General features: G+C 46.5%; 1 protein-coding gene across 1 annotated transcript in view; it reads left to right on the top strand.

Annotated features, from left to right (window-relative positions):
* Window positions 1-26,298, top strand: part of LOC119168376 (iris) — a 47,013-nt gene extending 20,715 nt beyond the window's left edge. The window contains exons 5-6 of the mRNA XM_075867893.1: window positions 10,562-10,705; window positions 25,696-26,298. Coding sequence (XP_075724008.1) covers window positions 10,562-10,705; window positions 25,696-26,028 — 477 coding nt within the window. The 3' untranslated portion in view covers window positions 26,029-26,298. The remainder of the gene's footprint in view (window positions 1-10,561; window positions 10,706-25,695) is intronic.
* Window positions 26,299-26,899: the final 601 nt, after the last annotated feature.

Here is a 26,899-nt window from a genome sequence, read left to right as displayed (position 1 = left end):
ATGGAGGACTTATTAGTTGGATCAGTGTCCTTACATTCGTAAGGATGAAACCTGCACAGACAAAATGCATGAAACAGACAAGAGCTGTTAGGTCTGCCTGCTTTCATTTACAGCCACCTGTGTCGCCATCCTCATTTTGTTTTTCGTGAGCGTGTTCTTTAGTGGCTAACTATGCCTACACCATTATCATCTGTGCTGTATCAGACTAACTGACAGTTTTGTGTGCGTGTTTGTTGGTACACTTTGGCTAAGCTTTCATGTGTAACCACATCGCAAAACCCTACACCAAAATATACAGAAATATTCTATTCTACAATATTCTATGTGCCGCAGTACAATGGTGCAAAAATGCAAAAAGATGTGTGCAATTGAGTGTGGCTGTTCAATCCCTTATTAAAGCAGATCAATATTACTATATCCCGATTATTTACGATATACTAGTATAAATATAAACAAACCAAGCAAGGCATAAAAAGCGCGAATCACTGATTAAACAAGGTACATATAAATTATTTGGTTAGCTGCACGATTTTTAACAAAACACGTCACGCCGCTGCAAAGCGCAGGCATCAAAGGGGTACTGATACAAAGTTTAGGTATTTTTCAATTAATGCTTTAAATAGCGTATTTACTCGCATTAAAAACGCACCCCTATCTTCAGTCATTGAAATCTGGATTTTTTTTTCTCCCGCGTAATAGACACGCCCCATTTGTCCACTGCAGTCCCGCTAACTGACAACTGGCGCCTCTTTTACTGTTGATCTGCTTCGTTTTTATTATTATTATTATTATGCCATTTTTTTCGCTCACCTCGGCTCGCTCAGCCCCCCCCCCCCCCCCCCCCCCCTTGTTTTCTCACCCGCTTCCGAATGCCAAGGTTTATCTGCGCGGGGCACATCCCCCCGTTTTCTTTAACCATGCCCCAAAGCGAGGTTCACGAACACTGCGACTGTTGAGACATCGCAGCTGATAAGCACACAGCGAGCGAAGGTCACAAAGCTACCGACGCCATGAGACGGTCGCTTCCTGCAATTACGAGTATCGCGGGCAAATCGGCAGTTGGCAGGCAGGCACGCACTTCTGCACTTCGTTGTTCGCATACACGAAAGCTTACCTTTTCAGCAATAGCACGAAATCCAAAAGCGTTCTCCATGTAGCTCCCAGCGTACAGTCCGTTGATTGCTTGATCGTAAACACTCTGCTTGCGGCGGGCACAAGCTTCAACGAAAGCCGTTGACAGAGGACACACACTCCGCCGCACCGAAGTTGTTCTGTACTAGCCGACACGCCACAGATTGCAGTGACACGTACTGTATTTATTGTAAGCAGAAGTTAAACTGTGCAAGCCGTATAAGTACGCGTCCCTGACAAAGCAAGTGAATAGTAAAATAATAAACCACCGTCAGCCTGCAGCGAACACGCACACGACATGTTACCACCCAATTCAAAGTCTGCCTGTTGACGATGGCGATGCGCAGTTGCCCCGAAACCTCAAAACTGAAACCGAAACACATAGCAGTACCGTTTTATGATATACTTTCCAAGCTATGTCAAGCCTCCAAGATATAGTGTAATATTTCATGCTTGACAACGTAATTATTTGCTAGCAGAGCTTCAAAGTCTTTTTTTTGCCACTGACGTGTGCAGGTGGCAAATGCGTAGCCTTCGTAATGTAGATTTTTTTTTTTCCCGGGTGAGGCGTTATTGCGGCGTTGTTTCGACATTTCGGAGTCAAAATGTGTTACTTGCGGAACATAGATATAAATAAAAAGTTAGGGAAGGGTGGCAAGGAGGTTTTTCCATATTTGACACATCTCCCACCCTTTTTATGTTCGTTTGAGGAGATATTTTTTAATTCAAAATGGGGCAAATCTAGAACCGAAACAAGCTCAACTAACGCTGCCTTGACATATACATACTATCAACGTTCTTCTAGAACAGTAATATTTATAAATAATGTTTTATTATTACTGTTTTAGAGGAAACGTGAACGTATGTATGAGCCAATTAAGTGTCATTTGAGCTACTTTCGGGTCAGGATTTGGCCCATTTCGCAAAAAAAAAAAAAAGAAAGCTTGCGATTTGGATCCACACGTATGCAACTACAGGCAAAAACTTACATACAAATTGCGCCAGGCCCCCTTTTTTCCTCTTTCTGTTCCCTTGCACGCATAAATCCTAGCAACACCCCTGCTGTGCTATTAGCTTCTTTTAAATAACACTCTGCCAATCAGCAAGAACCGGGGGCTTTGCTTTTTTTACCGACAAAGTATGAAGGACGCTTGCTTTCATTTCAAGTCTTAAGTTTTGTGTAAGCATACCAATGTGCGATTATCAGTGCATTGTAACGCGACAGTAACAACTGTCAATTACAATGCTGCAATTAGTCAACTACTCTCCATCTTTGTGGCACGGGTAATTGCGCTAGTGTTGTCTACGATCGTTCACGTGTATATTATACGACGCGCAAGCGTGCATTTCAAGTAAATACAAAAAGAGCACTAAGTGCCCACAGAGTGGTGCGACCCATTGGAAGAGTTCACCCGTGCTTAGCGGATGTGCACCAAGCTTGTCCTGCGGCGCAGCATGCGTGCACAGCAGCTGCATCCGGGTAAGCTTAGCCTGTTAATTGCAAACATGCCTAGTTCCGTGGCAATGCGAATACTACAAACATTCAATTTGAACTGACCCATGTTCATAGATCTAAATATAACTCACTGAATAAATCAGGGACCCGTGTATTGATGCGAAATACTTCAGTGTGAGGAAATATATGGACCCCCATTGTAAAAAATTGGCCCCGTATCTCCATGTTTCTGCAAATGTCGTCAAAAGACGATAGTCTTGCGTGTGGAGAGGGTGAACAGGACATTTATTTGGCGTTCTGCGCAAGAAAGTCGGTGAGTGGTATTCTGTAGGCACTGCGTTTGAGTGCCTCGAGCGTACAGCTAAGGCGAAAAAGAACATCAAATCATGTCACACGTGAGACATGAGCGCCATCTGGCAGTCTTCCTAGAAAACAAAGCGTGCAGCTTTGGTAGGGGTGTGCCCGCCCATCTTAGAGGTGATAAGGTGTAGAACGCAAGGCGACGGATAGATTCCACCACCTTAGCAAAGCGTTGGAAACGCTCCCTGTTCCGTGCAAGCATTGCATGGTCAGCGCAGCGTGATAAGCGCTACGGCCCTTAACATTACTAATGTGGGCTTTTCCTAGTAAAAGACGCACATGCAGAATATATACGTGTTTTTATGGTGACACAGACATGCGCAATCATGGCTTTTTAATTGACGATTGCACAAGCATGAACGCTCAATCTTGAGCAACACTGGTGAGCGCTGCGGATGAGGACGGCCATTTCAAGTACCAGATGCCGTATAGAGTGGACAAACCGACAAATGTACAGACAGACAGACAGACAGACAGACAGACAGACAGACAGACAGACAGACAGACAGACAGACAGACAGACAGACAGGCAGACCAAAATTTTTGCGTTCAAGGTCCCCAAAAAAGACTATCGTCTTTAATAAATCAGGACCTCTGGTACAAAAAAAAATTAGTGTGATTTCAAATGAGAAAGCGTGCACGATAGCCTGTCGAAAACCGTGTGTAATCGTTTCATGTTATGTTTAAGTGCAACATAATCTCTTTTACTGATGTCTCTGTGAGAATTAGGGAAGAATGGACATAAGCGGCAGCAAAATATTTTTAGTAGGAATCCCAAAAAGTTAACCCATGAATTAAGTCATTGAACATGTGAGGAATCTTCTGAATATAATAAATAGGGGGTGGTTTAATAAATATAATACATAGCACGATATATTTTGGCGAATGAATTATGGGAAATGAAAACGAATGCCGCAACATCGATCTTTTCACCAGACTTTTGGCATGCGATTTCATTGCATCCGTTGAGATGTGATATGTATTGATGCTTTAAACTATATACATATATGATAGGTGTAACGTTCAAGGAAACACCCTTGGGTGTAATTTGCTAACATATACCTACAATACACCTAAAAATGAGAAATGGGCGTACAAAAGGTGGAATTGCAGAACTTACACCCATGCGGATAAGTTTGGCAGAAATAATAGGTGTAAGATGGGTGATTTACTCAAAAATCCACCCTTAAGGGTGTGAAATGATTTGCAGTGTAGGCGTGGAACATGTAGTCACTAATCTTTTAAAGGGTATCTATAAAGGTAACAAGGTAGTTATAAAGTGGGAAAAACAGGTATCCAAGCCTGCAGAGGTAAAACGGGGGCTTAGGCAGGGTTGCCCCCTGTCACCCTTATTATTTATGCTGTACCTACAAGGATTAGAGGCAAAATTAGAGGGAAGTGGACTGGGCTTCAACCTCTCTTTAGTCAAACAAGGAAAACTTATTGATCAGGCACTACCAGCATTAATGTACGCAGATGATATAGTGCTAATGGCCAACAACAAGGAAGATTTGCAGAGATTGATGGACATCTGCGGTAATGAGGGAGATAGATTAGATTTTAGATTCAGTAAAGAAAAATCAGCAGTCATGATTTTCAATGACAACGAAGGTAGTGAGCTTAGAATACAGGAGGTCACGCTAGAGATAGCAGATAAATACAAATATCTGGGCGTATGGATAATCAATGGGACCGAGTACCTGAGGGAACACGAAATATACGTGACGACTAAAGGTAACAGATGCAGCAGTCATGAAAAATAGGGCACTGTGGAATTACAATAGGTATGATGTTGTGAGAGGAATATGGAAAGGGGTCATGGTTCCTGGGCTGACGTTCGGCAATGCGGTCTTGTGCATGAGATCAGAAGTTCAAGCAAGATTAGAAATTAAGCAACGTGGAATAGGTAGGCTTGCTTTAGGAGCTCACGGGAATACACCAAATCAGGGAGTACAAGGTGATATGGGATGGACATCATTTGAGGGCAGGGAAGCTAGCAGCAAGATAAAATTTGAGAAGCGATTGAGAGAAATGGGGGAAGAGTGTTGGGCTAGGAAGGTTTTCAGCTACTTGTACATGAAGAATGTCGATACAAAATGGAGGGAGCGAACCAGGAAGTTGACTGGTAAATACTTAGAAAACAGCAGGTGGCCAAACCAAAAAGAACTATCGGTTAAGAAGAAAGTGAAGGAAACGGAGACTGACATGTGGAGAATGGGCATGAATAAGAAGTCCGCACTAGAGATCTATCGAACGTTTAAGCAGGAAATTGCCAAGGAAAGGATCTATGATAATACTCGGGGTAGTTCTCTGCTGTTTGAGGTCAGAACGGGAGTACTGCGAACCAAGACATATCGGGCCAAATACGAAGGGGTAGACACAGTATGAAGTGCGTGTGGAGAGGAAGAAGAAACTGCCGAACACTTGATAATGTTCTGTAAAGGGCTTCACCCTATAGTTCAGGATGATGGCGCAGAGTTTTTCAAAGCACTAGGGTTTAGGGACCGGGAGGGCAAAATAGACTTTAAGCGGGTAGACTTAACTAGAAGAAGGTTATCTGATTGGTGGCTAAAGTCAAGGCACGAGTGAAAATTAAACTCTTCACTGCAAAGTACGAATCCTCAAACACTTTTTTTAAGGAAAAAAAAATAAATATAGTTTTTGGTTCATTAGGTATTACGGCTTGGTGGCGCTAGCCACCACCCGATCTAAAGGGTACTGCCATATCCATCCATCCATCCATCCATCCAGACCTGACCCGCCTGACCACGCGCATTCGTTGCGACGCGTCAGCGCTTGGCATTCTTGACTCCCTCTCCCTATGGAATGAGAGAGGGCACGTCGCTACGCGGTCCTACGCGCCCTTCCTCTCTATAGAGAAAGGGTGCGGGGCCGCGTCAGAAAAGCCGAGCGCTCACGAGCAGCGCAGCGCCTTCTCCCCATGGAAAGATGGGAGAACGCGTCGACGCGCTGCATCGGGTGAAACGGGTGAGAGTGGTCAGGCCTTAACGCCGCCGACGCGGAAGTAGCGTAACGCCGGCGGTCAATTTCTGCGTTTGGTGGAGCACCTAGCAAGCTGTTAAGGAGTAGCTCCAGAATGGTGATTTCCGCTTTATTTGTTTAAGTGAATTTTACGACGTCCTCCCTTTTTAAAGCACGTTAGACGCTTCGTTAAATCAATTGCAATTCCGAGGTTGCGAAATGAAGCAACCGCGCCACTCGGAGCGATCGATGGAAAGGAACTCGTTTGCACCGACTTCTCACGCATAATCACGTTCGGACGTGTAACGGTTACTTGAAATGGCCATCCACCTCATTTTCTGAAAGAGGTTGTTTTTAAACTCGTTAGCGTTTATAACGTATGATAACAAACTGCCCGGAGCCCAGGCACGGTGGTCTGTTGGTTATGGTGTTCTGCTGATCCACAGGTCACGGGATCGAGTCCCACCAGCGGCGCCAAATTTTCGATGTATGCGGAAATGCTCGAAGTTCGTGTGCGGAAATGCTCGAAGTTCGTGTAATTCGATTTAAGCGCACGTTAAAGAACCCCGAGTGATCTAAATTTCCGGACCCCCTCCACGGCGGCATCCCACACAACATCGTAGTTCTTGGGACGTCAAACTTGATCCGACAATAGGCAAACGGACACTAAAGTCAACTGTTAGGTCGACGTTGATTGTTGAAATGTCGGTCCAGAAGCCTAATTTATTGTACCAAGTGAGGGCTTATTTTCAAATAAAATCACGTTTTAGTGACGCGCGCATCGGGTTAGCGAACTTCAAATTACCCGCCTCAAGAAGCGGACTCGCTCACGTCACTGTTGCCGTGCACAACGTTGCCCGGCTTTACTGCACGGTTGCCGACACTATATAGTAAACAAAACGAAAGCAGCGGGAGCCACAGCAGCAACAACGGTCATTGATCAATGTCGTATACAATTGGCTCCGAGATGGCAGACGTGTTTTGGTTCAACTGCGGCCCGCTATATTGCGCAACGTGTCCAGTGTAAACACGCGAAAATAGAATTTTTGAACCACTCGCGCGATTGCCCATAGTATTGTTCGGCGGTTCTTTTTTTCCACGAATCAAACAGAAACGACCAACCCGGGAGCATTTTATTACCTCTTTCGATGCACGGAAGGTTCTTTATTTGGTGCAGCTAGTTCGATCACTCGTGATTAATCGTAGGCGGTACGTGGGACGACATCTAGATTATTTTAAGATGATGCCCTACTGCGGCGCATATATTTTTGTACATTTACCTTAATTTCTCGGTAAGTAGCGCACTGCTGTTGATAATACTGTCGTTTTAGATGTCGTCATCCACTGAGCTTTCACCTTGACGTAAATTGGAATTTGACTTTAATATCCCTTTAATAACGTATAGATCGATGAAAAAGAACTTCTTTATCCCAACTACACACACGTAATTACACATTCAGAGAAACTTCATACGAACGGCTTGGCAAGGATTGCAAAACGACCAGCCAGTGCAGCGTGAAGAGGCACAAAAAGTGATGGCAGGAATCAATGTACACTGATCCATTGTACTCTGAGAAATCTAAATGGTGTACCACCATAGGTGTATAATGAAAGGCAGAACCAAGGTGAAAGTCTCGGCGTTAAATTTCGCATCAAAACCTCCGCATGTGACGTCACAAATTTTAAAGCGAGGTTTTTTTTTTTTCGCACTTCGTCGACATTCCTTGAAACTCGGTATATGTTAAGTCTACGGCCTCATCAAAAGAAAATTTAATTCATTTTTATCCGATTAGGAACCACTTATGACCCGGTAGACACCATCGAAATCTGTGACGTATCGATCTCGGCGTTTAGTGCGAAACATTGATTTGTATACCCGCAGTTCGTTTTAGAGCGTTTTCTCGATTGTTCAGTGTTTTTTCGTGGTATGAGTGGTGTTTTAGGTGTTGTGAATTTGTCGCTTTAATTTCCACCACCACCCCTGTGCATGATTTTTTAACCCCGAAGCTGGTTAAGCTATCGGTAACCAGCGCTCCGTCACGCAAAACTCTTTATAGGTGGGTAAATGTGCCACAGGAATAGGACAAACTCCGATAACGGTACAGCAGGAGCGATCGCTAAACGAAAACTGCGCTCTACGAAGTTGAGCACGTGCAACTCATGAAAGAGGGAGATCGACAAAACGAGAGGGCAAAGAGAGAGAGGAAGAAAGAGGTAAGAAACAGACACTAAAGAGAGAAACCACGACTGGAAGAGACAGTAAAACTAAAGAAAAGGAGCAGGTAGAGAAAGAAAGGAAAGGGATATAAGGATATAAAGAATGGGAAAGAGAAATAAATAGAAAAAACAAAAATAAATAGAAAAACTAATGTAAAGAAAGAGACAAAAAAGAAATACAAGAAGCAAAGAGATAGAGAAAAGCAAACAAAAATATTATTATAGGGATATACCAGAAAGGCTACCCGGTTCTGCTTTTCCTGCAGGCTCGGCACCACTATCCTGCAAAGGTGGCACCGTTTTATCTTTAAATCGTTGTCGTAGGCCCGTGTGCTCAGATTTGGGTGCACGTTAAAGAACCCAGGTGGTCGAAATTTCCGGAGCCCTCCACCACGGCGTCTCTCATAATCATATGGTGGTTTTGGGACGTTAAACCCCACAAATCAATAAATCAATCTTTAAATCATGCTCGCCGCTCTGTTAAATCAGTTTGAATTCCGCGGTTGCGAAACACGAAACGTCCGGCGCCGCCCGGAAACGCGTCGACATCGATGGATAAGGAGCTTGTTTTGCCTCGAATCCGCACGCGCAATTACGTTCGCCTGCGTTCACCTCATTTTCGTTAAAGAGGCTGCTTTTTAAACGCATCCACTTTTAGCGTATTACGAAACTGCCGGAACAAGCGGCTTCGGTTGGATTGCAAGACGCGCAGCCGGTGTATATAACGCTTAATTTAGTCTCCACGGCCACGCTGACCTCGAACGAATGGCGCGGTGCTGCGAAGCGTTGCATCACGCGCACATTTTGTTTTCCCCGTATACGCTTAATTTATTCGCTAGCTGTAATCGAGTGGTATCGACCGGCGAAAAAATCGATCACACACCGAACCAAGCCCGTATCTGATCTCTCTTTTGCTTTCACTTCTGGGTAATTGGCGCATGAGCCTTGCGCTTAAAACAAGCGGTGACAGAACTTTAGAAGAAGAAGGGAAATCTGGGTTAGTTGGTAATGGTTTATTTTCGATAACTCACAGCGCAAGAAAGACGCAGATGAAGTATAGGGCTACACGAGCGCTGACTCTCAACTAAAGATTTAGTAAAGGAAATGCACGAATATATATACGCAGGTTAGCCCGCTTCGACAAAGCAACTGCGCATGTGCAGCAGATCCATTCACGTGATATAGCACTTTTTCAGGACACGTGGAGCATCCACGCGCGTCAAAAATCTAAAAAGACTTATCTACACAACAGGTCATACTAACAAAAACAGACGTGCGAAGTATAAGATAACTGACACTTTAGAAATTGCACTTCCTTTTCTCTCGCGTTGTCCTGTACTTAGTCTGTATGCGTTCTTATTGAACTGTAAGTTATCGAAAATGAACTTTAGAAGAGCGGAAGTTTGGGTCAGCTGGTGATACATGTATACTTGCTTTAACTACCAGCTGACAGAAAGAATTGACTGATTAAAGAGAAGTTTTTATTTATGTTGCTGTTGTTGTTGCCTAGAAAAAGACGTGAGGAAAGCGTTTTGTTGATGAGATTAGGGAGATTTAAAATTGCGTTAGCAGGCATTGCGGGCGTCGTGGGCGGCATATGAGTTTTAGAATTGCGTTTACGCCTCTAGAGAAAAGTCTAGGCACTTTGGCCCCTCCCGCAAACCCAAATGCACGGAAGCTATACACTATAGCCTCGTCACCAGCGCTTGCGGGTCTTGCGGGCCGCTCGCGCCGCACGCGATTTCGAATTTTCTGCGGCCGGACTGCAAACACGAACGGTGACTCGCGTTACGACGCATGCGCAGAGGCAGCAACCGTATATACCGCAAGGGCTTGCGGCGCGCTATTATAAACCTCCATATCATCGCAACGATCCGCAAACCTCAACGAGTCATGACCGAGCGGCATCAAAAGTGCAGAAGAGAGTGGAAAAGAGGAAATTAAGACTGTGAAAAAATAAGAGAAGGTGACACAAAAATTAGGAAGATTGTGACTACTTAGCCTCAACAAATTATCGAAGACGCCGCGCTAGTAGACATATCAGTTCGATACATTGCGTCAGTCCACTTGAAGACAACCGTGAGACTGAACTGCGCGAAGACGGGCTAAAGAAAGTGACCAATACAATCATATACACCGTGGCATGTCGTAACATGTATCTTATATAACCAGGGATGGCACCAAAATTACTTTACCAGGGGGGCACCCACGATAGGTGAGTTCCTTCAAAGGGGGCGGAGGGGCGGGGAACTTAGCTTTCGTGTTACGACCACGTTCCCTCTTGGGGGGGGGGGGGGGCGACGGGGGGAGCGGCGAAAATTTCGGGGTGCTCCCCCCTTCACTCCCGTGCCCACCTCTGGCACCGTCCCTGTATGCAACATCTTGCTATACAAAGTACATCTCTCTCCCATGCAGGTTCCCTTGCGCGGTGGTCAGCTGAGCCTGCTGCTCTTCTTGGCGGACAACGCGCCCAGCCTGCGCCGTTTTCACAAGCACCTGTCCCTCGACCTTTACGAGAGGATTCTCGACAGACTGAAGGACACCGGCGAGAGGATATCGGTGAGTGGACGTGTACCGAGTTGACGTCGCGTACACAACGTCTCATCGGAACGTATACGGTGTCGTATACGGTGTTGGTGTCGTATACGGTGTCGTATACGGTGTCGTATTGTCACGGTGTCGTACTGTCACAGTGTCACGGTATTGTCACGGTGTCGTATTGTCACGGTATACGGTGTCGTAGTAAGCGGTGTCGTATTGTCACGTGGTCGTGACGTTAAACGAAGGCAGCAGTCGGTATGTCAAAAATAAAGCCGTTTGTTCGGGAGAACTTGCGGCCGGTAGACGGAAAATACACACTGATAGCGGTGAACAGAGCGTCGGCGGCCGTCGATCGACCGATCTCGGAAGCAAGGCACGTCGGCATTTGCGCATGATGCGGCGTCGAACATCATCGATAGTGGCCCCGTTTGTTAAGGAATCAACTCAGCCGTTCGTATATGCGCGCTCAAAGCTAACAAATGATCATAAGATAATCTGGAATAGACAATCTGGCGTGATTTGCGCGAGGCGCCATCTACACTTGCGACGAGCGGAAACATGAAACACCGAAAGAAAAGAGCACGCGAGCTAATGTGTTTAGTGCCAGGGAACACTGCTGGCGCGTGTGTGAGAGGCTTTAACAGCGCCTCCTCTATTTTTCATAAATGGCAGCCAGATGCACCGCAATCTAAAGTAGATCTATAGCCGTTCTCCACCCTTTCCTCTAGCCCTCTCCTGATCTCACCCATCACATAGACTTCGCGCGTGCTTTGCAGCCATGGGGAGAGAAAGCCCATCATGTATAGTGCTACATCGCGCCGGAAATCAGATGTGAAGTTAATCTTTTGTTCAGTTGTGTACAGATCCGTTGGGCGGCGTCTTCCACTCCTCGCGTTCACAACGTCGGCGGTCGCGCTGGCTCTGTAAAAATATACACTGTTTTGAGACAGCGCCTTTCCGTTCGTGGCGCTACGCTGGCAGCCAATGGGGACGCCAGCCCATGAAGCCAGCCGCATACACTGACGTTATAGGGAAGGGTGCGAAAGGGGAGCGCGAAGTTAGCCTCATACATTGACATAATATAGAAGGGGGCGCTGCTTCGAACCCCCCCCCCCCCCCACTTGGAGCACGCTTATGAACGTCAGGCACAGTTATTCGATTGTATCAAGTGCGAGACTCTCTATATACGCTCCGTGTATCGGAATCCCAACGCGGCGACGATCGAAATTGCGGAAGCCCGTCAACTGGTTGTCGCGCGACTTATCGCCGGGGAACCGAACTAATTAGGGGAACCTTCAAACTGTGTTTCGCTTTGCCGAGTATATTAATTGTCACCGCGCTGACGAAGCGAGCTGTGTGATCGCGTTTGCCGTTTATACTTGTTTAGCGGACGATATTGCGGCTAAAGAGCTCTCCTTCTATTGCAACATAGATATACGTGACGTAAGAAGGTAGCGATGGTTGGTAGAAGCCGAGGAGGAAGAAATGACAATGGAATAAACGTGGCGTATGAGCCAGGCCACGTCTCCCATTTATCATAGCGTCACATAGACAGATTTCATTCTCGGGGCGTCTTAAACGTACCACGAGGCAGCGTAATTTATTCATGCTTGTATACTCCCGTCGCGAAGAGAGGTATTGCTCTTTTTTGACAGGTCCCCGTGATCAAGGAGGGTTCCCATTGGTATGTTAGTGCCAACATAATTCACATATGGCATCGAATTCGAAACCTCTGAAGCTTGAGTGCGGCAGGTAATTAGCATCGACACATCATTCGGGACACCTCTTATCTCCGCTCACGCGCGTTATCGACGAAACGAAGAAATAAAAGGGTAATAACTATTGAATTAACTAAAACTTTAATTTCACGGAAGCGGACGACTTTCGGCCGCAGGTCGAGATTAGGCGCGGAAGGGACCACACACAGAGGATTGCTCGTCAGACAGCGTCAGTACTGAACTGGTATAGAGGCCCTCAATTCATCGCGTGCTTATAATCCCTGTTCGCTAAATCCGTAGGGTCGTTCTCGCACGCTATTCTCGATCCCTTTTACCCAGCACACGAAATAAACGATTTTAACTATCGTATGATCAGCAAGAAAAAAAGGTATACCGTATTTACTCGATCATAACGCGATCACAAGTGCAACGCGATGGGTGAGTCTTTGTTGCGTCCTAGTAGGAAAAAATACTAGTTATTTCGGTATCCGACAGCGACGAGGGGGTCGACCTTAAACAGCAAAAATATGGGGGCAAAACGAGTAGAATTTGAGTAAATAAGGTAACTTGTTTACACAAGCCACGTTCGATGTGCGAGGTTCGACAGGACGCCCTATGCAGCGGCTTGGGCACAAAACCATAAATAGAAGCAACCGATGCGCGACCACGGCGACCCGGGAAAAACAAAACAAGAAAACAGTCGCTCGCGGAATAGGAGAGCGTGCAGGATCTCAAAGCCAAGGAGTGATCCCGTCCACTGCACGGACGCATCGCGTGCTCGTTCGTACAGTGCACGCTCCCTGCAGTCGCGACCCCCGTTCCCAGATGCACCTCGGCGAGCACGAGACAGAGAGAGAGAAATAGAGAGAAAAGAAACAGAGAGAGAAAAGAAGAGAGAAAGAAACAAAAAGAGATAGATAAATAGATAGATAGATAGAAAGAGAGAGAGAGAGAGAGAGCGAGAGAGAAAAGAAACAGAGAGAGAGAGAAGAAGAGAGAGAGAAACAAAAAGAGATAGATAAATAGATAGATAGATAGATAGATAGATAGAGAGAGAGAGAGAGAGAGAAATAGAGAGAAAAGAAACAGAGAGAGAGAAGATGAGAGAGAGAAACAAAAAGAGATAGATAAATAGATAGATAGATAGAGAGAGAGAGAGAGAGAAAGAGAGAGAAATAGAGAGAAAAGAAACAGAGAGAGAAAAGAAGAGAGAAAGAAACAAAAAGAGATAGATAAATAGATAGATAGATAGATAGATAGATAGATAGATAGATAGATAGATAGATAGATAGATAGAGAGAGAAAGAAAGAGAAAAGAAACAGAGAGAGAAGAAGAGAGAGAGAAACAAAAAGAGATAGATAAATAGATAGATAGAGAGAGAGAGAGAGAGAGAGAGAGAGAGAGAGAGAGAAATAGAGAGAAAAGAAACAGAGAGAGAGAAGATGAGAGAGAGAGAGAAAGAGAAATAGAGAGAAAAGAAACAGAGAGAGAGAAGATGAGAGAGAGAAACAAAAAGAGATAGATAAATAGATAGATAGATAGATAGATAGAGAGAGAGAGAGAGAGAGAGAGAGAGAGAGAGAGAGAGAGAGAGAGAGAGAGAGAGAGAGAGAGAGAGAGAGAGAGAGAGAGAGAGAGAGAGAGAGAGAGAGAGAGAGAGAGAGAGCACACTCGCCAGCGCCGCGGATAGTAGACAACGAAAGCGTCCGGGAAAGGCAAACCTGCTTCTTTTGTGTGCGTCCAGTGTCCGTTATATAAACGGTTTCAAGATTGCAAGCGTTGTACCCCCCAAAAAACTTTCGGTCACCTCATTTACCAACTCCTAACTTCGAAAGTAAAAGCACATTCTCGTGTTTTTTTTTTAAGATTGAGGAAAGACTTTTTTTTAGTTTTTCTATTTTTAGATAAAGGTGCGTGAAGTTCAAAGGAATCTCTTGTCGTTTTTATGTAGCTCAAAAGAACATTTATTTGACTATATTTTTCTAAATAAAGGAAGGAAAGTGTAGAAAATGAGCGGGCTATTTTCTAAAGCTCTTCTTGCCCACCGATGCTATTAAGGCACATCGGCGGTGGACGAAACCGGATGTCATCAAGGGCGTGTGTTTGTAAACAGTGAAAGGGACCAAGAGAACACTCTCCTGGGATAGTTTATTACACCCGATGAAGCCATACCGCTTGAAACGCTACGACCAAGGAAGAACACAAAGGCGAGGAAGAGTACATGACACGAAGTCATGTCCTCTTCTTTGGTGCCCGAGTTTTCAGTGCCATATATGGCTTTATTGAATGTACTAAAACACCCCATTGGATCAACGCTTGCCCACAAAGATGTCAATGATAGACTTCGTATAGCATCCACGCTGTTTTACTGACGCATCTTATTATCACCGTCGTCAGCCTGACTAAAAGAGAAATTAAAAAAAAATGGCTGGAGTGAAAAGTATTGCCCAATATTGAATGCGTACCCACCAATAGATTGTGACCGCCACCTTACTAGAGGCACGATAAATAAACGGTCCGCATTGATCGATTGAACCTGAGCTTTACCTGACCATAATCATCCTTGGCCTGACTACGGTCAGTGCAGGACAAAAAAAAAAAAAAAGGTCTTTCACCCATCCTGCGCTAGCATGCGGCCACACTATATCCCAGCATTGCTAAATACCATATATAGGCCCACCTAACGTTCTGCCTCCCCTTGGTGCGCTTGCTTTCATTTGGAATGCAGCCCATTACTCTTAGTAAACAGTGGTTACCAGAGGCATAGTCATGGGGGGGGGGGGGGATGTAGCTAGGTGGTTCAACCTCTCCGGCATTTTTCAGTCTAGCTTGCCTACATACACACGCACGCGTACAAACGCACGCACGAACATACATAAAGTATCGTAGAAAACCTCTCCTTCTGAAAAAAAAAAATTTTGGCTACGCTCCTGGTCGTTATCTTGACTTCAACGACATGTTCAATTCATCTTCTTGATTCCGACTAAGACGTCCCTAACACTAGTTGGTTCCCTGACCCACTCTGCCCACTTCTTGTCCCTTTAGGTTACACATACTGTGAGCGCTGACTATTCGCTTCATCATCTTCATCTGTATACCCCCCCTCCAAAAAAAAAAACCTTGTAATCATCATCATAGTTAGACGCGTGGTCTGCGCTGCTTGTAACTCGCGTGCCTGTGTAGGAGAATACCACGGTCGTTTTGTCGCATGTACCTGGCGTCGTCAGGTACGACGAATCGAATAGTCAGCGCTCACAATAACATTTTCCTTTCAATGGCTCGTTGCATCGTACTCAATTTAACTTGAACTCTTTTTTTTAAGCCTGTAGGCGCCTGTCCAGTATAGATAGGTACCAAAAAAGGTGCCCCTGTCACGTACACATTCCTGTTGGGGGGTGCCTGAGGATTCTTGCCAAGTGTGCCCCGTGATGTTCTTATTTTTATAGTTTTACTTCAGCTAACATGGTCTGTATTTAGGCTATACTTCCTGCCCCGAAAAGACGTATTCTTCTAACACTTTAGGTACTTCTCTGCCCATATCGCGAGCCGTGTTTCCCGTCCCCGGCTGTTGAACAATAAGTATACTAGAGCAGAGGATTAGGACAACGAACGAACGAGCCCCATGGGACAAGCGCCGACCTACATTCCTTTGTTACCCTTGTAGATCCGGCAATCTGCCTGTGAGTCTGCAATAATTATAGAAGGCACCCCTCCCCAGCCTTTCTTTCTCCTTCATAGGCTTAGCTATACATAGCCTCAGCTTTCGCTATTTATGCGGTAAACGCAATTCGGGGGTCCACCGGTCGGCGAAAGGCAGTATATCTATAGGGAACGTGCACCCACTTGGTTCCTAAATTTCTCATTACCCCTTCCATAAAATAAAGCTGCTTCTCTCTTTTTTTTTTTTTGCTTTTTGTGCTTGTTCGAATCGAACTGTTACGTCTTTTGCTCAAATTAGCAACCAACCAGCCCTGTTACTAATACGCAATTTTTTTTTCTGTTCATTTTTAGAGACAGCGTTCTGATGCCTATGTTTTTAAGCCGCGCCATGATGGCCCGTTAACACTGCCATTTTGCACCCGTAACAGCTAAATGAACAGTATATACAGCGTACGCTAAGCTTGAAACATCTGTTCAAACATCACAATCGGTCACATTTTATCGCGGAAGTCGGCGCATACATAACTGCAAAAGTCAGCGCAGTTCATTTCACGTATTCATCGCGTATAACAAATACTTGCGAAGATAACGGTTGCAGACGACACCGTTAGGCTCGTCACTGCAGACGATATTCGTACCTCGTTATGCCGCTTGTACGAAGCACCGTGTTAAAAAGACCAGTGGTAGCCGAAGAAGGCGACGTTGCCCTCGCCGCTTCTATTTCCTGTCGCACCAGCTGCTGCTGCCCGTTTTGTAATCCATGCCCTTTCCTGGGCTTGGCGAAGAACAAAAAATTGCGTAGCCCAAGGGTTGCAGACCAGACCAGTAGAGGGGGTCTTCTTTCGCCGCCTGTAATGAGAGGAAAAGGGAAAATGCGTAACGTAAATTAGGGGAAAGAGTTAGGACTATTCTTTTTTTTTCTTCTTTTGAATATGCCTTTACGTAGAGCAGCTGCGGACCGTAACGCTACGAGCCGTTTAACGGCCCATCGGTTCGAGTGGTCGCTTTTGATACAGCTGCGCGTTTTGTTGCACTGAACGGCGGGCGGCGTACCGCCTGCGTCTTGCCTTACAGGTGTAACTTGAGTTACAAACAGCGGCGTGACCTGGTAACACATTTATGCTACTTTATGCTGTGGCAGTTAATAAACGATTGAGAGATAAAAAAAAATCTTCTTTGCGCTGTGTACGCCGTACAGGGTCCGTACACATTTGTTAAGCTGACCGAATTGTCCTCATGAAGAACGGTCGGAGGTGCAGAAAATAGAAATGTTTCATTTCGCGCATGCTACAGAAAACGAATTGTCGACAATAACGAAAATCAGCCACCTACGTGGTCACTTTATGTATAATACATACATACATACATACACACATACATACATACATACATACATACATACATATATACATACATACATACGTGCATACATACATACATACATACATACATACATACATACATACATACATACATACATACATACATACATACATACATACATACATACATACATACATACATACTAGCCCCGTAGCCAGGTATTGTTTTCCGGAGGGAAGGGGGGCACTTGTTTCAGACCTTGACTATTTAAAAATCCGCTTGCTTTCATCACTTACTTCGGTAAAGCATGAGAATTTCTGGGGAGGGGGGGGGGGGCTCCAAGGGCATTTTCTTTAGCTATGAGCCTGAGGCATACATTAGTAAAAGTTTACGGGACGTGAAATGTTTCCGAAAGCTATCATCTTGCTTTGTATGGGATCACAAACTGCAATATAATATTCCAGCCTGTAGTGTACAAACACCTGTACACTCACAGGCTAAATTAGAACCATTATTTACTAAAACTATAAATTATTACAGAGCCATTGTCCCGTAAACGTTCACAGTTGGTGCCTTCCTTTCCGAACCTACTCTCGGTATTTCCTTGTTTAGAAAGAAGGCTAAACAACGCGTAAACATAAAACTAAAACAAACAGCCATCAAACTGCGCTCGTTTGTCGTCGTTTATTGTCACCACCGTTGTGCTTCCTAATGTGTTTCAAAATGCGCGAGCAATCTGAACGTTCGAGGTTCCGGCATTTTCCTCTGGTCTGAAGACGGCAGCTATATACAGGAATATGCAGCAAGCAGTTACGAAACAGAGTCGTATGAGAGAGAGAGAGAGAAAGATTGAAAAAAAAAAAAAAAAACGGCAGTGCGGGGCGTGTAGCACAACGCGACGCCAACGCCGCTACGCGTCGACGTGTCGAAACTGGTGGCTCCGCGAGGAGGACCCTTTCTTCTATTTCTATGGGAGAGGCTTGCACGGCGCGCTTGGGGGCCGCTTTTCCCGTCACTTCCCCCATCCGTCACGGAGGATATCCATGAGGCAGGCGTTCTCGACGAAAAGCCTGAAAGGTTCTCGAAAGGACGAAAGACGGAGAGGAATGGAGGCGAAGAAAGTAGTAAAGGCAAAAGGAATAAGGGAAAGATAGAATGGGGAATGTCAGCTTGAAGAAGCAGGAACGATTCGTTGCAATAACATTGGAACACTCATTGCAGCAACGCGAGAGGGGAGATCTTCGCCCTGCAGTGGGCGCTGTCCAGCTGCTCCTCATCACGACGATAGTTTTGTTCATGATGATAGCGATGATGTTGGTGTTGACGACCACTTAAGCGCAGGTGCTGGTGCCCAAGGTTCACCTGAAGGAGACGGTGCTACCCTCGTACGTGCTCAACACAGATCGAAAGGAAGGAGGGGGGGGGGGAGATGAACTGACGCAAGAACTCTAGGAAACTTCACAGTTTTTTTTTTTCTTTTCCAGCAGGGGCGAAGTATTGAATGCGGTGGAAACAACATGTACTGTCATGCGAACAAAAGCTACCAGCTAACTCCTTTGAAATCCGATATCCCGTGGCCTTACAAAACGCTAGTGTAAGGTAATACGGCTGCTACTGGAAGCGAAACAGTTTTCGTGACATCTCTCGCCCCAGCGGGAATTAAGCGGGGAGAGCCCAACACGTTTAATAGTAAGGGACACGTTCAACAGCAAGCCGTCTGCTGATGTCTGGCGCGATAGCGTGCGCGTCAGAGCACACGAAGGCGCCATTTTGATCAAAATTATAGCAGTCGTTGCGACATAGCTGCCTCCCACCAACACTCTTCATACTGCTTCGCCCGATGAAGCCGGCCGCCGACGCATTGTATATTTATTCGAGCAGCATCGTCTCCAGCCTTCGCGAGCCACTCATGCATTAAAAAAAAAACAACGCGCAGGGAAATATCGATCTTTACCATATTACCATATACGCAACATGACGGCGACGCCGACGGCAAAAATGCAGCTCTAGTGAGTGTCCATATAATTTCTATCACAATAAAACGAGCGAGAAAAAACACCCGAAGCCCCCCCCCCCCCCCAAAAAAAAAAAACGCATCTCCACGAAGTGAATCATGGCGAGTGGGTGAAGTTCATACAAATTTAATCATACCAGTTGCAAAACTGTGTTTCAAAGTCCGCACATGCAGTTGGCCCGATTTAGCAGGAATTTGCTGACTGCCGCGCCACCTGGGAGCGACTACACAAAACACAAATAATGCGCTTGACAGCGGGTGTGCTGATCACCAGGCGGCGTGACAGTCTGCTTACTTCCGACATCGGTGCCAATGACGTATCCGGATTTCGATACATGGAGCCTATAAGGAGGTTTGCTACTCAAATGATTGAATAATTCTAGGCGAAGGTAGGTCTTGAGGTACGGATTGTCCACGTTAAAGTGGAAGAATAGTGTAAAGGGTATGTGCTTGTGTGGGTGCTTTGTATTGTTCTGTCACAACTATGATGGGTATACGTATATTGTTAAACCCTTTTCTGTGTCTGTTTAGTTACCCAAGTGTTGCCCCTTATAATGTTAATTGAGCGACATAATATGACAAAGTGTGCACGCCAAAGCTTAGTCCCATGGCCCATGCCCACGTTGAAGTCCATGCCCCAGTTGAAGTTTTTATATTGTTGAGTCACAATTATGACTGATATTAGCCAACTGTTATACCTTCTTTTTTTTTTGTGTCTCAAATGACCATACGTTATTCGAGCGTTACTCCCTATAATTTACCGGGACATATGGACACCGAACAAGCCTTGCCCTCTGAAAAGCGCCAGGCCTGCACGGTTGTGTGATGGACGGAGTCAACATTTTTTTTTTTTTAGGAGCGAAGCTCCTTAAGGCGTGGGCTGTGCGTCCCCTGTATGTAGCCACCTCTCGTTCAGTTCTAAGTATTACGCTAGCCACCGCCCGATCTAAAGGGTACAGCCATATCCATCCATCCGTCCGTCCATCCATCCATCCATCCGTCCGTCCATCCATCCGTCCGTCCGTCCGTCCGTCCGTCCGTCCATCCATCCATCCATCCATCCGTCCGTCCGTCCGTCCGTCCGTCCGTCCATCCGTCCGTCCGTCCGTCCGTCCGTCCGTCCGTCCAAAAGATGCAAGATGTTATAAACTAGACGGCGGTACGTGTAGTTGATTATGAAAGATGCGAGGTGTTATAAAATAGGAATGATGCCACATATGGCGCGTGTCATCGTTCGATATAGTGCGGCGACGTACGCTAGGGGGAGCGTTGCAATAAAATCGAGTGGACAAAATGTACGGAGGATTCATGGTTTACCAGGTTTACCTCCGGAGCTTCGCCCACTCATCATCATTCACCTCGTGGATATGGCGGCATTTTTTTTGATACCCACCTGTAGAACGTATGAATTTGTTTAATTCACATATATTCCGGTAAATATTCCGTGCGTTAGCGCCTTTTTATCTTTTGTCAATGACTGCCGTATCCGGACTCTACCTCGGACTCGTTTCACAGCGAATTACACGCTTGCTGTCAGTAGATTACTTCAGCAAGTTACGCAAATACGGTATAGTATAACCGTACCACTCCTCACGCGTTGTGCTTTTGCCGCTCCTAATTCCATCGAAGGCAACCCGAAACACAAATGCCTTTCTTTTTTCGACAGTTATTACAGGTTTGCGACGCCTTATTGTTGACTCAGCCTACGCACTGTTAACGAGGCGCGGACATGGGAAACTAGTAGCGGCGAAAGCCCAATACGCGGCGAAGAAGGAGGGGATACGGTTACACAGCAGCGTATATGCGTACCATACTTCCGTCACTCGTTTACACACTTCATTTCCTTTCTTTGTGCGTTGACACTCCTAGCGCCGACGCGCTCAAATTGCCGCGGAGGCGCCAACGCCGGAAACCAAAAGGCCAGCCGACAAAACATCCTATCCGTCCGAGCTCATCGACACACACGCCGCCTTGCGGCGGTAGACGCCCGTGATCGCTTCCCCAAGAGAGAGAAGAGGAAGCTCGCGATACTGCTGCCACGCTCGAGACATTTGCGCAACGCGTCGAAAACGACTAGCGGCAAGCAGCAGCAGCAGCGACAGGCAGGAAGCAGTCTGCACCGATCAATCGCAATATATACCTCGTCGTTCCGACGCCGCCACTCTTCTTCCCACTTCACTACTGATGCCGTTTTTTTCTTTCTTCCGCTTTCGCTACTATGCTCTCCCCCCCAGCTTCTTTCCAACAACAACGTGAGCGGGCTATCATCCCCTCCTCCTCTGCAGCAACCACACGCCCTAACCTCGGCGCTCGCCCCCCCCCGGGGCAAGCATCGCGCCGCACAAAGCTCTCCTCCGGTGCGCTCCTACGGACACGGTTATTTACTCGGCGCGAATTGAGTGGCAGATAGAGGAGGAAGAAGCCAAGAGGGAGGGAGACAGACGTTTGTCGAGGATTAATTCGAGGCAAGTCGGCGGAGGCCATGATAGCGGCTAGAGATTGGCGGAAGGTTTCGCCTCCGGCGTGCTTCGGAGAGGCTGCCGCGGCGGCGGTATAGCGGTCAGCTCCTGCCATCTAGCGGTTTTTGCAGCTCCCCGCACTCTGGAGCATTGCTCTGGAGGTTGGGCGGTGGCTTCTTGCCGGCCGGCAGGCGAGGAGTCGTCGAGGTGTTGCTGCATGCCCTCGGGGCGCCGGAAACAGACCGACGATTGCGCTTCTTCGCTCCCTTTCCGTTTTCTTTCGCGGCATCGTTTCACCGTTAGCGCGCATGGCTTCTGACGTTAGAGAGACGCGATCGTTTGTTGGATCAGCTGGAACAGAGAGTACCGGGAGAACAGACATCTGGGCCACTTAGCTCAAGTATTTAAATGAAACCAATGCGCCGAAAACACAGGATCCGAGGAAAATCACAGGGCGTGCGCGCTTTCTGTCCTCTTTCTTGGCACCTGCGTTGTCGGCGCCATGGCTTCGTTGAAACAGACAGTAAGCTTTGACACTTGCAGGCGGCACTGGATTTATATCATTGCAACAAATATACCCAGTGAACGGGTTCAATTCACCCGAAAGCAATACGTATAGTATGTTGTTTAGATACCTTGTTTAGGCACTAGCCAGAGTACGTAACTCGGTCCTGAACAAAATGTTGGAAACCAGGTATTGCACTCTAAGAAGTAAGGGAGGAAAAGGGGTGTCGAGGTTGCTCCTTTAGAGGAGTAAGTAACCTACCACACACATTGCACCATTTTCGGAGTAAATGCGAAGGAGTAACCACGCTCACTCCTGCAGCAGTTAGCAAAAGGAAAATGTTTTCGTTGGCCCAGCCAGCCTTCCGAAGAGCATGCAGGTATTTGATTAGGTGTACAATCTATGTGCGAGCATCACATTCAGATATAAAATTCGGAAAATTTGCAGCATACACACGGGATTCGAACTCACGAGCGCTCACTGTCAGGATGCGCGTACCCTAACTGCACCACACCACACTACGCTACCATCTGAAAAGAAAGAGGCTTGTGTAAGCACCAATGGGTCGTTTGCACACGGCACCAACATTCCTGCAGTTACACACACAAAAAAAAGGGGGGAGGGGGGCACTTTACTCCACAAAGAGGAAAGTGGCCCTCCTTGCCGTTCCGAGTGAAATCTTCTACGCACATTTCGTCTTTTGGAGGTGCAAAGAGCCCTTCCAGGGGGAAAACTTTTTAGCGCGTGCCTTGCTTGTAATTCGTGACAGGCTGTCTCGATGTCACGATTTATGAGCAGATGATCGCGTGTATCAGCCCCGATAACGGCTCTAGCTTATGGATCAAGGTCACTAGAAGGTCGCAGACAACGGGAGAGCAAAGAATTTCGCACTTGAACGATGATGCGGTATCAATACAAGGCCAATAAATGGGTAATGTAATGCAATGAGGAAGAACTTTGTTGGTACGTTTGTGAAAAAAATAAACGTGCTATCTGGGAAATCGTACAATCCGAATTCCTAGATCATGAAGGACAGTGATCATGAACACACCTAATACCCGTATTCAGAAACGCTGCTTGATTTGCCATCGACTTCAATGCAGCACAAACGCGTTTCGAACACGCTTTCTTTAGGCCGTGCAAGGCAGCTGAAACGCATAGACGCGTTTCAAACACGCTGTATTGAAGGCGGTTTCAAGTAAATTAGTTCAAGGAGTGTTTATGAACACGACAACTAATTACGGGACAGAATCTTATACGGAAACGACTCAACGTAAATCGAGAACAATGCAGCGAGCCATGGAAAGGAAAATGATCTTCAAGCGAGAAGAGTAGGTCAGGGAACAAACGGGTATTCAATTCGGGTACAACTGACATCCAGTGGCGTAACTAGATAGGACGGCGCCCAGGGCAAATATATTTCCGCGCCCCTCATTATGCCCGTGATAATGTTTGTTATTATTATTATTATTATTAATAATAATAATAATAATATTATTATTATTATTAATAATAATAATATTATTATTAATAATAATTATTACTACAGCTCCTATTAATAATAATATTATTATTATTAATAATAATAATATTATTATTAATAATAATTATTACTACAGCCCCCCCCCCCCCCCATTAAAAGCGCTAATGTAGGCTTCCGCGATTGCCTACTGGCGCGCGGCGGGCCATTTCGGAGGCCAAGGGCCACCAGTTCTGATTTCGATGAGCTACGCCCGCGTTTTTGTATAGTATTTTTCTTTTTTTATTCAAACTTCCGGAAGTCCCTTACCCGTCATTGTTCTCTTCCAGTCCACACTGCAAAAATCTTGACGGCACGGGCGCTTCCCAGGCCCAAGTTTCTCGTACCTAAGCTTTCGCGCTATTTGTGCATCCCAAGGAATGCAGGGTGAGTACAAAACAAAGCAACCAGCTAGACACCGCGCCCTCGGGTCTGGTATGGGGGTTAAACTGGTCGGAGTGTTCTGCCGTTTCGCTCCGTTCGCTGTTCCATTGATGGAGGTCATCCTTGTGCGGCCGCATTCTTTCAGGGAAGTTCTTGGTTTCTCCAACGTACGAAGCGGGGCAGTCGGCACATGCTGTCGGGTACACTACGCTCTGCGCTTTTTTCGCAGGTGCGTGTTCTTTGGGCCAAAGGATGAACCTGCCCATGGCGGTGGATGGCATGTGGGAAACGTTGACCCCCGCCCTTCTATTGCTTTGCTGGCGCCCGCGATGCAGGGAATCAACAAACGTCGCCGTCGTGTCACGCTTTCTCCGTCTTTCCTCCAGAGAACTCTGCGAATAAACGCCTTTGTTTAGCCTTTGGTGCCGAGGTCACGGATTATATTCGCCCTTCCTTCCGCCGCTGCGTGGACGATTAGTCGTTGGACGATCGGCTATTTCGTTGGAGTTTTCTGTTCTTACTCAAAAAAGGTGCATTCGAACTTTTTTATTTTATTTTGTTTACGTACGTGGTTGGTTTCAGGGAAGCTTTCAGTAAGTGGTTTGGGAGGCTGGTGGGGTTCGCTGAAACTCATCTAACCCAGTGCTGCGGAGCACAAAACAAAGCTTAGCCGAGGGTCATGGGAAGGCACGGAGGTAGCGCAGCAAAATGAAAATAGAGGATCCTTTTCCCGATGCAAAAGCCATTGCGGCAACCCTTTCCTTCACCACCATCCCCACTTCCAGTCGTACATTACAACCTCGCCCCTCCCCCCTTCCAGGCGGTTTTACGGAAAAAAACATTGACAACCTTTCCAGGGGGCGCCAACCCGAGGACTCGGCTTGGCGCCCCCTCCCTAGTGGCGCCCGGGGCACTTGTACCCCCTTGCCCCCCCCTAGTTACGCCACTGCTGACATCTTAGTCAAAAAGAATCAAAAGGAAAAAAAGAAAAGGAGTCGAAGTCAAAAGGAGAGGAAGAATTATGTAGTGAGAGAACCAACTTTAGTAAAGCTCTTTATCTCTTTCGATAAGGCAACATGACCGCTCTTCAACAAGAGTAATAGAGAAGGCAAGAGTAACCAAGAGTAAGAAAACGCGTCAAGTGGGAGGCATAAGGTTCGCCCGGCAGATGAGACTAAAGGCCTGAGCGAGAAAGCGCACAACTTCGCGTAGTTACGCGCCCATTCTCTCTACAGGGAGAGGGCACGGTGGCACGTTGTAGCAGTAAGGACAAGATCGGGTATATTGGCGGAACATTGGAGAGGTATCTTGTTGCGTTGGGCGTAGTGAGGCTTTTGCTTCTGCTGATGGTTATTTGTCTCTGACGATGATGTGATCATGATGGTGGTGGTGGTGATGACGGTGATGATGACGATCTGCGAGCAGGTGCTGGTGCCCAAGATGCACCTGGAGGAGACGGTGCAGCCCGCTTACGTGCTCAAGCACATGGGCTTCCTCGACCTGTTCGACGAGCGCGCCAACCTAAACGGCGTCGGCCACAACCTGTTCGTCTCCGACATCATCCACAAGGTGACGTTGACGCTGGACTCCGCGGGCGTCACGGCGGCCACCGCGGTCTCCCTCTCGCTCACAAGCTTCTACACCGAGGAGCTGCCCAAGGCGTACCGCGACGCGGCCAACGCCCGTTCGTTCATATACATCCTCAAGACGCAGGACACGGACCTCATACTATTCGCGGGTGCCGTGCAGGACATATGACGTCTGTACCGTGGCCGTGCACTCTGTGCAACCCGCGGGCGGGTCCTCGGCGGTGGCGCCCCCTCCAGTGCAATCTGGCGCCCCCTGGGTGACTCTCGCTTCGCAACGGAGCGTTTAGGCTTCGCGGTGTGACGGCGTGAACAGACCGACGTGGTCGTGGCGGTCGTCCCTTGAGACTGTCACGCGGCTCGTCACTTCCGCGACGGAGCTTTAGGCTTCGTAAACGCGAACTACAGAAGTGATCCACGCATTGCTGGACCTCAAGTGACGTGCCACCTTCCAATCGACCAGCCACTTGACCGTGTTTCTTTTGCCTTTTCTATTAAATGTGAAGCATGTCTTCGCGGACCAAAGGCACATTGACCACTATCTATCTATCTATCTATCTATCTATCTATCTATCTATCTATCTATCTATCTATCTATCTATCTATCTATCTATCTATCTATCTATCTATCTATCTATCTATCTATCTATCTATCTATCTATCTATATGTGGGCGCTCTCCCGATCTTCTCATTGACATGTATACCGTTACAGTATTTACCAAAACTGCCATATAGGAAGAAAAGAGTGTGTGGTGAACACGCTTTAACAGATGACACGAGTACAGTGACACGGATCTCCCGTATGTCATACTCATTACCAAAGGCGTGCGTTCCCCTGCGCACGCCTTCAAGTAAGTATTTCTGGTTGGAGGAACATTAAAATTTCCGTACGCCTCATTTCTAGCCACACGAGGGGACGTGCAAAATTATCAAGTGGTAAGTTGTTTTAAACAATATTGAAAACACACGTGGCGTCTTTTTTTAAAATTCATGTATCCTATCATAGGGCAAGGTATTCATTTTTAAAAACACAGATAAACTC

This window comes from Rhipicephalus microplus, chromosome 6 (assembly GCF_043290135.1).
Source record: "Rhipicephalus microplus isolate Deutch F79 chromosome 6, USDA_Rmic, whole genome shotgun sequence".
Taxonomy (NCBI): domain Eukaryota; kingdom Metazoa; phylum Arthropoda; class Arachnida; order Ixodida; family Ixodidae; genus Rhipicephalus; species Rhipicephalus microplus.
The sequence above is the reverse complement of the archived record's forward strand: the minus strand, read 5'-3'. Positions and strand labels throughout refer to the sequence as shown.